General features: G+C 34.5%; 1 protein-coding gene across 1 annotated transcript; it reads right to left on the bottom strand.

Annotated features, from left to right (window-relative positions):
• Nucleotides 1–366: 366 nt before the first annotated feature.
• LOC139528157 (complement C1q-like protein 2) lies at nucleotides 367–3,119 on the bottom strand. The gene is made up of 4 exons (XM_071324011.1): nucleotides 2,838–3,119; nucleotides 2,475–2,575; nucleotides 1,789–2,013; nucleotides 367–543 (listed from the first exon to the last, which is right to left on the bottom strand). Exons 1-4 carry the CDS (start codon nucleotides 3,070–3,072, stop codon nucleotides 430–432), a joined length of 675 nt encoding a protein of 224 aa, XP_071180112.1. The 5' UTR covers nucleotides 3,073–3,119; the 3' UTR covers nucleotides 367–429.
• Between the last annotated feature and the right edge of the window lie 8,433 nt (nucleotides 3,120–11,552).

An 11,552-nucleotide genomic window follows, 5' to 3' on the forward strand; every position in this document is an offset into this window, starting at 1 on the left:
CCAAAGAGACAACAACCCGACCATAGAAAAAAACAACAGTGTCTATTTGTTTTGTTCGTACATCTATTTCAATATAATGTAACATGATGCGACTATCATCGAGTGAGAGGTTTTGCTAGCTAAAAAACAAGGTTTAATCAATCATTTTCTACATAAGAAAATGCCTGTACCAAGTCAGAAATATGACAGTTGTATCCATTCTTTTGATGTGTTAGTGCTTTTGATTTTCCCATTTGATTAGGAGCTTTCCGTTTTGAATTTTTCTCGGAGTTCATTTTTTTTCTCGAACAATTCGAAGTTTTGAAGGCAATCAATTCATAAATATGAATTATATCGATCATGGTAATTTATTTTAACACAAGAGCGCAATATTTCCAAAATTTATTCTACTTTGAATACACACAAAAAAAATACTTTCAAAGCAAGTATCTACAAAGAATGTGGGAAGAGTAAAAATGCTGAAAATGTGCTATAATCATGGCCGCTGACATCGCCTTTTCCATTGGTACCAGTTCGAACCCAGACATTCTCGCCTTTGTTTACCTGAAATACAAAAACAAAATATAAACTAATATACCCTGGTGATAGACATTGTTCATTTAATTGACTATATAAACCCTGCCTTTGTCTTAAATTTAACCTTTTGTGTTTTTTGTATCTTTTAAGCAAAATTATAGTACTACATGTAATAATGGACAATTTGTGCAGACGGACACCATCCAACAAGTAGCTTGGCCATCTGATCTATAATTATTCAAATGATACACCTTGTTTGAGAAGTCCACCATGCAGAGTTCACCTTAAGTGAAACGGCTATTGTTGAACTATCCAGGCTCTTTTGGTATTTATGCTGTTAGCGTTTAAAATACTTGTCTTTCCGACATCTTAATTATGAGCATACCTAATAGAGTTCATTTTAAAAATACGTAAATCAAATCATTTGTGTTTACTACATGTACCACTGTGTCAGTACCTTAACTGATCAATCTAATTAAAATATTGATCTCTGATTAATATGTAACATAACGTAATCAGAGATCAATATCTTAATTAGATTGTTAAATGATGAACAACAAGAATATGTTCATAGTACACGGATGCCCCACTCGCACTATCATTTTCTATGTTCAGTGGACCGTGAAATTGGGGTCAAAATTATAATTTGGAATTATAATTAGAAAGATCATATCATAGGGAACATGTGTACTAAGTTTCAAGTTGATGTAACTTTAACTTCATCAAAAAACTAACTTGACCAAAAACTTTAACCTGAACTTCGCACTATCATTTTCTATGTTCAGTGGACCATGAAATTGGGGTCAAAACTATAATTTGGCATTAAAATTAGAAAGATCATATCATGGGGAACATGTGTACTAAGTTTCAAGTTGATTGGACTTCAACTTCTTCAAAAACTACCTTGACCAAAAACTTTAACCTGAAGCGAACGGACGGACGGACGGACGCACAGACGGACGCACTGCCGAACGGAGGCACAGACCAGAAAACATAATGCCCCTCTACTATCGTAGGTGGGGCATAAAAAGTCTCAGACTACCCTCTTCCTTGAATCCAGTTATTTTTTTCTTATTTGAATGCTATTTGTTTCTTCGTAAGTTGTCATTGTGCTGAAACTTAGGTTGGTATTCCTTCAAACATACATGTAGTTGACCTTTCTCTCCATGCGTCCTACAACAATTTGCAATCAGCACCTTGGTGACGTGTCAGCATGTTAGTTCTCACTGCAATTATGCAGACGATATATTAAAACAACTGACATTTTTTTACCTGCAAGACAACGGTCTGAGAGGCACTTCCATAGTCTCTATCTTCACTTCCGGCAGTGTCGGCGAAATTCCAAGCTTTAGATCTACCATTGATCATAAGCTCTGTTGCCTGGGACTCCTGATGGTCGACATTAGCTGTCCAGGAAATGACGTACATCCCGGAAACTGGAGCGGTAAAAATACCAGTTGTCGTATCATAAATGGATGTCTGTGTTGTTGTTACAAGCTGAAACAATATTAATATTAGTCATTATAACCATACCAGATGTGAAACAACAAACAACGGCATCATAACATCAATAATCTGCTGCAGACTGTTACAATAATAGAAAACAAAACTTTATAAAGTCCATGCGTCCAAAACGCTTTTCATGATTAACCTTGATCATTGTAGTACATGTTGTTTTTAAATCCTAGCGCTAGCCCTGCTCGCACACTTATATTTTACTAAGCAAAAAGGAAAGAACACACGACTCTTTTCCCCCCAAAAAAACCATAAGAGTAACAATACTCGGTACTCAGTATAACTTAAAATCAAATTGATCGTAAGATTGTTAGTGAATTGAGTGGCTTAAATTGAAGTATGTTAGACAGTATCACGTGTTTATAGGACTTTTCAGTGACATTCGAATCAATACAGTCGAGAGAACAAATGACAGAATACGCCACTAAAACACAATTACTTACAGCATCGAATATTATGGTTTGGTGAGGACTCAGTCCATGTACACTGGCAGACAATTTGGCATAGAATGCAACCTGGGCTTCAGTGAATGCTCTTCTGTAAGCTAAAGAAATATCTAATATATATGATACATGTAAATATGTAAAATATAAATTGTAAGCATTAAGTTGTATTATTTTAAAGCAATAAAACTCCTATTTGGAAATATAAGCGAAAACCACGAGTGCTTTCAAACGGGTGTATTACAGATTGTGTACATGCATGCTCATCAATTCCTGCCATAGTATTGGAAAGCCGTTCAATTTGATGCGCATTTTTATCTACAAAATGTACATACAAGTATGCGTATAAAAATATTAAATTACCGTCATGACTTTCAGTAAGTTCCTTGATGATGTTTTCAGCTGTTGTCAATCCGTTAGCAAAGTCACTGTCCTTTTTCTCTGCGGATTCAAGTTTTGACTTTAAATCTCCAACAAGGCCTTTCAAATCTTCAAACTCATGCACAAGGAAAGGAATAAGAGCATCTTTTGTATTCTGCACTGGAACAAGACCACTAATCAATGGAATAAATACAGACAAAGAAAATAAAAAGTGCATTGTCAAACAAGTGAAATGGTTGATATAAAGTGGACAACGTTATAATCTCACAATCAAAGATAAGAATACATCGGTACTATAACAAAGTAGAGGGATTGTACTTAACGGGACATTTCTTCACCTCTAAGTTTCTTTAAAATAGGTTAATGCAAATAATAATAAAAGATAAAAAAAAATAATGAAGGACCGATTTCCCTTGTATATGATTCATAAGCAGTTTTTTTACAGACCATAAACGGATCCAGACCTTTTCAGAAGCGGGGCCTAAGAGGGGACCTACTCCAGACATGCTTCAGTAATTCTCGAAATAAGTCACCACATTTTCCCCACAAAAAGGGGGGGGGCCTCGTTTAGCACCACCACCATCCATTAAATCCGCCTGTGGTTTCAGGTTAGTGTGGTTTGCTGTACAGACATAAATGTGTTGGATATTCCTATTATCATTATATGCATTTATCTTATGAAGAAAGCATGTTTCCATATGTGAACTACTTGAAGTCACAAATGAAGCTGCTATGTAGATTCTGCAAATGCAATCAAAAACAACGCAGTCATCTACTTTCGCGTGATTTAAAAGCCTCAACTTCTTTTTTGTTACATGTTTTTTTTTTTTCTTATTTGCGTAATATATATTTACATGTACATGTATATATATTTGATTTATATAAGTTTAATTTTTTTCTTATTTATTATGTCTCCTTTTAAAAAATTGTAGATTTAAACATCTTCTGCCAATCCCTGGTGTAAAGCTGATGACCGTTACTGCATTCACGGTCATCCCAAGATGTCGGATGAAAAATTAGGTCAGTATCTGTATTGTCTGTTAAAGTCTAAAAAAAGTTAACTCCTTTACCCTTGAACAGTTTCTTAATAGTAATCCAGAATGCCAGCGTTTCTGGAACATTTCTTGTAGAGTATATTGTTGACTGGGAATAAACCTTCCGACATCCAACAAAGGAAGAGCAATATTTTCAGTTAATATTCCATCAGATATGGATTTCAATACGGAAATGAATTTTTCGTATCTCCCTATTTCTTTTAGTTTTGCTTCAATATTTGGCAATAGCTCATAAATATATATATAAAAAATGTGATATGATTGCCAATGAGAAAAATCTCCCCAAGAGACAAAAATGACATAGAAATTGACAACTACTGTAACAGGTCACCGTACGGCCTGCAACAATGAGCAAAGCCCATACCGCATAGACAGCTTTAAAAGGCCCCTAAATAACAATGTAAAACAATTCAAACGAGAAAACTAATGGCCTAATAAAGTTCATTTTTTAACACCCTTCTTCGACATAACCGCCACTGACTTTCAAATTTGAGGAACATCTTTTGAATGATATAGTTTGTTCTTCTAAATTTGTATTTGGCTTATAACCTTTTCCTAACATCATTTTAAGTTTTGTTACTTTAACTCCGAAATGTACGGACCGATATGCAGAATGACCAGTGTTTTCATCTAAAACTTTCTTTCTAAAATTCAATTTGTGGACCAACATGATTGTCTATAGTGTGTATCAAAATGCTGTTTACATTCGATGAGGTAAATTTGTAGGTGGTACTATAATGATAAGACATGTACTTATCTGAAATAAAGAACATTTGCAATGGTAGACGAAACGATATAATATCAATGGGTGTACATGCATTATCATTTTTTTAAAGGTATATTTATTATATGACATTAAAAGGAATCCCAGAAATAAAAAAACAAAATCCTTTGGCTTGTAGTTGGAGGCTACTTATGGTGAACTATGTATTTGAAGCACGTCTTATTTTCTTCTATCTATAGGATAATGCTGTCTTATAAATACGTTTTACCCCAACACGATTAATTATTTGATACATAGAAAGGTAATACAAATAAGGATATTTCTTAGAATTGATGGTTATCCTTTAAAAGTTACGGTCATCCTTTATAAATAACGGCCATCTATTACAAATTACGGTCATACAATTACCAATCACGGTCATCCTTGTTATTATGTTATGGTCATCTTGAAAATATTTTAATGATGATTTACGGTCATCTTAGCGATTTTTTTCAAATCCAATTTCCTGTTTCATGCACATTTCTCGGTAGTGATTTCCGTGTGAATCTTTTATAAATTTGCATCGTACCAAAGTATGCTTTGTAAAAAAAACGATATAGAAACACTTACACAGACAATACAGATACTGACATAATTTTTTCATGCATCCGACATCTTGGGATTAGCGTGAATGCAGTTACGGTCATCAGCTTTACCCCAGTGCCAATGTCGAACACTGGTAATGATGGAAGTCAATTAAAAAAAATTTCATCATCTCAAACTACAAAATGTACTTGATAATTTTTAACACTATTTTTCATATCTACATTTGTACTTGATGTACTGTAAAAGTCTTCCGTGTTTTATTTAATATCAATAAATTCTTAATTTCAGAGTCTTTCCATAGTCAGATAATCTTCATGATAGATTTTTACAATTAAATTGATAATATAAATGGAAATAATAAACATCCTGAAAAGCTGCCAGACATTTACAAAAATGTAATGGATATTAAAAATAGATCAAAGGACTTCAATACTATTCAGAAATACATGTCAAAGTGAGGGAATCGATTTACCAAAAAAATGTATATAATATATTAATGCTATAGAATTGCTAATGGATATAATTTATTTTTTTATGGAACCATGGGCACAGTTTTAAGTGCTTATGAAATACTAAGATATACTTTTTACATTTTGTATTTAAATTCAAGTTCAAATATTAGGTACTTATAGTAAAACTAGATGCAGACGCAGTGGCGGATCCAGAAATTTTCATAAGTGGGGGCCCACTGACTGACATAAGAGGGGGCCCGCTCCAGTCACGCTTCAATGATTCCCTATATAAGCAACCAAATTTTTTCCCAAAAAGGGTGGGGGGCCGGGTCCCCTGCCCCCCCTAAATCCGCCTCTGAGACGTCCATACGACTATATTTATCATACATTACTTACATGTATTTACTGGACCAACCCGTCATACATATTTAGCTTACAAGTACTAGAATAGAATAGAATAGAATATTTTTATTTACCAAATTAGGACCCCAGGAGGGCATATGATACAGACAATATTATTATAAACAATAACATATGCAATACACACACAGTAAAGATATGTAACAAGTGTTATAAAAATAATAAAATAAAATAATATAACACAGAAAATACACTCAACAAAGTACTATGCGACATGTGTTTTGCTCATTTGTGAAAGCTGTACGGGGTTTATGATAGATGTTGGATTAGATTTTTTTTTCTCTCGTTTTTTTGTCATGGTATTGTCATTTCGATTTATGAGTTTGAATATTCTTTGGGTATCTTTTGTCTCTCTTTTATACAATGTGGTCTCTGGTGCCTGAAGACTTGTCTCATTGTCAATCATAAAACACCTTATTTTTTTGTAGATATAAAGCATTTGTAATTGCCAATTAAATTATTATGAAGAGTTTGAGTGTTTTTATTTCGCAATTGAGTTTTTTTCCACCGGTAAATGGGAGATAATCCAAACGAAATAATGTGACAATGCCAATGGATCCTTCACAAATATATACGAATCTAACCAGATGATTTAAGGTGGTCAGGAGTCTCAACTCTATCGCTAAAATTTATTTGGCTCAATCGTTTTAATTTTTATAAAATCTTGATCTAATAATTACTTTGACGTGTTGAATAGAACATTAACCACACTTATGTAATAATTTCAGTGAATATAAAGCAGTTTGACAAACACTAATTTGGTAATCGATCAAGAACATCGATTTCGCTCGTATTAACTCCCTTAAGTTTTGTGAGTAAAAAATGACAGAATTTGCGGCATTTGTAATAATATACAAAAAAGGTAATGAATGTTATTTATTTGGTACTTTTACGTTTTTCAATGAGGAAAGAATTAAAACATTATTATCTTTTAATCCCTCATTACCAAACATGATACTAGACATTGTAGTTGTTGTTTAATTAGACTCCTCCTACATGTACAATGTTTACTTTTAAGATTGCTAAGTTTTGTGAAATTGTTCTGTCAATTGTGCGGAAACAAATGTCGGAATCAGACAAAAAAAACAACATACCTCCCTCCTTAAGGTAAATGGTTGCTCCATGATGAATACTAATGTGTTTGTAACTGTTCGAAAGTCCCTGTTGGTAAATTAAAACTTTAAACCTGCATAACGCTAGGTTCACACTGCCGATCAGACCAACTCGATCAACCACGATCAAGACAGATTAAGCGTTCGGGAGACTCACTGGTCTGACTAAATCGACAAGAATGTTCGGGATGGTCGACCTTGGTCGTCATCGATCTGACTTTCTACCCGAGAGTTTTTGACATGTCAAAAATATTCGAGTAAGGATCGAGAAGCGAGTCACTCGAGAAGAGATCGAGAATTCGTCGAGTAGCGGTCGAATTGATCGGGGAAAGATCGTGTAGAGATCGAGTTTGGTCGGTATACAAATAGTTTACCGATCAGTACTCGATCATCTTGTTCTTTGCTCGACTAATATCCGATCATTTCCCGATTAACTCGACAAATGCCCGATCGCTTCATGATCACTCCGACTTCCATATTTTTTCTGATCCCAAACCAACTCGACCGCTAGGCGACCACATTCGATCACTCTTCGATCTCTACTCGGACATATACGAGTACACATGACTGCTGAACACGATTTTATAAAAATATTGCTACTTTTTTTTTTGTACACAACCCATCCTCAATGTACAATACGTGTCTGTACTTTTTCAAGGAGAGGAGAAATTTAAAAAGAAAGACAAAAGATACCAAAAGAAACAATCAAACTCAAAGGTCGAAAACCACCCGACACAGCCATAGCGAAAAACGAAAACCGACGAGAAGACAAACAGCAGTCCATATAACACAACATAGAAAAACTTAAAACTTTGCAGCATGAAATTCATTAAAACGTGGGATGGTCTCAGGTGTTTTGGAAGAAAGGTAGATTCTGCATTTTGGTCCCATGCAGAGTTTTTTTCATATTTGAAAGTAACTGCATGTGCATTAAAATTCATCGTTAGGCAGCAGATTACTAATTTAGCCTTCAAAGTTAGTTTTTAGGAACTTCATGATTATATTTTACCTGTTTTAAAGCGCTATTTTTTATTTGACTGTCCAAAAATTTGTGCAGTATTAAAATACGAAGATGTGGTATAATTGGCAATGAGACAACTAGCTTCCCACAGGACGCCAAATGACACAGAAATTAACAACTATATGTCGCGGTACGGTCGGATATTTACAAACACCTTTTTCACATGAACTTTTTGGCGCATTTTCACCGAAAAATGACTGGTAAAAAAAGGACTCATGGTCTTTATTTGAATTCTTGATAGACATAATTATGTTAACAGTTTCAGAAAAAGTATCAGTCCAAGGAATTGAAATTCTATTTTAGGACATAAATAAATTTACCCCCTTTTTGTAATATTGTTTTAGAAAAAACAAGCAGGTTGTTGCCATGGATACACAAACAAAGAAATATATTTATCTATTAAACTACTGGATATCAAATCTGTGGGGGGAATGATTACAAGCATATGCACATATATGACACAGTTAGCCTGATTTGCATGTAAGAAAGCAAGGAGAAGGAGGATGGTAAAATATATGTATATTGCTATCTAACTAAAGATTAATACTAATCCAGTGACAAAACTCATTTTGTAGTGTAATTTTCAAGAAAAGATTAGTAGAACTCCAATAACATACCAGCATCCTACTTTAGTCTTAAGAAGATTTATAACCATTGGGATCCTCTTTGTGCACTCTTGCAAGTCTCTAGTACTTTTGATTTTGCAATTTGATTAGGGACTTTCCGTTTTGATTTTTTTCGGAGTTCCGTATTTTTGTGATTTTACTTATCACTTATTTTACCGTATCGGCCACTGCCTCACCTAGATTTCTTGACGCCTGTTGCTGTCTACGACTACTTGTCTGTCTTCTACGCTCACTTTAAGCTCAATCACAGCTATTTACCTGTCTCTCTGAGCTCAAACCACCTTGCCCACTAATTCAACTGCTTCATTTCCATAAAGATATTTTAAATGTTTGATCTTACTGAGACCTTCTGTAAACTAATGAATCTAACCAAATAAACGGTGAATGTGTCCATGGGACACATATTATATCCCAGCTTACATAATTATAACGTTATAACGAGTCATTACACAAGAACGGTAAATGTGACGCCACCCAAATTTGCACTTAATCTGTTTTGATGGTAATACATGTAAGCATGGTGTATACGTTTCATTAAATGTGGTTCAGGCAAAAAAAGATTAGAGAACGGAAACGTATTGTTGGGACATACGTATACTCATACTGACAAGGGTAACACTAGTACTTAATGTCCCCTCCGCTGCAGCGGGTCATATAAATGAATTCAGACGTTTTTGTACTGAAATTGTACATACCCGACCAATTCCCGACTATCCCTACAACCACTATACGATGAGGTCGATCTGGTCTGGTCGAGACCAGACTGAGGTCGGGTATAGTTGATTTGGTCTAGCTAGTCGAGGAAAGATCATGTAGAGATCGTGAATTGGTCGGAATTATCGAATATGTATGCAATTCTTGGTCGGGTTTTAGTCGTGATGGAGTCGTTAAGGATGCGTGAATGGTAAAGAATAGGTCAAGTACAGTCTGGTAGCAGTCAGGTAGAAGTCGTAAACAGGCCCGATCAGGAATTTTATTACGATTGGTCGTGGTAATTTGAACAATCGGGATCATCGAGTTGATCTGTTCGGCAGTGTGAACCTAGCTTAAAGATTCGATAATTTGAAATCTGCCTAAAAGATTCGATCAATTGAAGCCTGCCTAAAAAAATGATACGTAAGAAAAGTATGACTTGTGTATAAGGCATGTTGCTCTCTTTTAAGGTTCTATGCAATTAAAGTTGTTACTTGGACGATGTTTGGGTATTTACATTACTGGATTGCTGTCTACATGTAACTGGCGAATACGCCATGATGTGTAATCCTTTCTTCCCACTAATGTCCCAGTCACACTAGACCAGATTTAAACTATATCGTGGTTAGATCGCGGAATCAGCGGTAGGAAAATGTAGATTTTCATTGTTTTCACGATGCTACTACGTACGTCCTCATTACGCTTCTGCAACGATTCCGCTACGATTGTTCCACGTTCTCACCATGGTTATTTTGCGACCTCAATACGATTATACCAAGATCGCTCAACGCTCATCACGTTCTCACTACGACCATACCACAATAAATGCAATTGCAACACGATCTTACCACGCTTCTTTTACGATTATAGCATGCTCTTACAACGATCATTCTACGGTCTTATTCTTACCACGTTCATATCGCGATCTAAAAAGACGTCATTCGCGTTGAACTTCGATCGTTACAAAACTAACTGTACTGTTCAATATGGATAACATTTTCAAAAACGATTACTAGTATATACTCTAAACTTTTAACAAGTATTTTTGTATACAATTAAGCGGTGTGATGAACAAGATTTACGATAAGGAAATCTTCCAATATTCATGTACATGTATGTATGACTCCGGTTCCAATATATCTATGCATCTTGAAGAGAGGTCTCCAATCTGATCTGATATCATGATTGTTGGTAAAAGTTTTCTCTAGTTGTTGATATATTATAAAAGTCGTACACAATGATTCAAGTACATGTAAATATATTTGGTATTTTAATTATTTGTACATTAGTAAACAATTACATAATCCCAATGTCTGGTGTTATGTAACTAAATGCTTCTGAAATCAGACATAGATAATTGAATTAACAAAAAATAAATGGAGAAGTCGTTTACTTATGTGTGGTTCATTTGATTTGTTTAGACAACATACCTTCATCTTCAAGGATAGGATTACATTATAAATGTACTAGCCAAAAGCTTGCAAGACAATAATTTATAAGCAGGTGCAATGCATTCTAAATTTTCAAATAATTGATTTTGAATTTATGTATTTGAAAGTGCTCTATTAATATTCAGTAATTTGATTTTTACAAAATTCTTTATGCAATATATAAATTAAAGGCAATGTGGACTAAAGCATAATTACAAAAAGCAAATAACTAGTGACAAGCACGTTATCGGAGGTACATGTAAAAGCTCTTCTCAAAAGAGTTTCAATATAATCTCTTGTACTATGCAAGGGTATATAATATATGCAATGGCATGCCAAATCTCTAATAATCACACATTTCGTGTTCCTTCTTTGGATAGAAATACTAGTATATTATGGAACGTGCACAGTGTCATAAGTTTTTAATGATAAAAAAAAAAACCTTTGAAACTAAGTCACGGTTGATGAAGAATTGTGCATATCAAATGTCAATAAGACCACTGTGGCACCGTTAAAGTCCACAATTCCTCAAAAGTCCACAACACCGCTAAAGTCCACAACAATTTTCCGCTAAAGTCC

The sequence above is a fragment of the Mytilus edulis genome, chromosome 6, assembly GCF_963676685.1.
Source record: "Mytilus edulis chromosome 6, xbMytEdul2.2, whole genome shotgun sequence".
NCBI classification, from domain to species: domain Eukaryota; kingdom Metazoa; phylum Mollusca; class Bivalvia; order Mytilida; family Mytilidae; genus Mytilus; species Mytilus edulis.

Bases quoted from the DNA above. Each gene is read 5' to 3' on its own strand.
- LOC139528157 (XM_071324011.1), bottom strand. From the start codon at position 3,072: ATGCACTTTTTATTTTCTTTGTCTGTATTTATTCCATTGATTAGTGGT. The intron at 2,014-2,474 runs GTAAGTAATTGT...ATATTGTTTCAG, and splicing joins AAACCATAATATTCGATGCT to CTTGTAACAACAACACAGAC. The intron at 544-1,788 runs GTAAAAAAATGT...TTTGTATTTCAG, and splicing joins CTCAGACCGTTGTCTTGCAG to GTAAACAAAGGCGAGAATGT.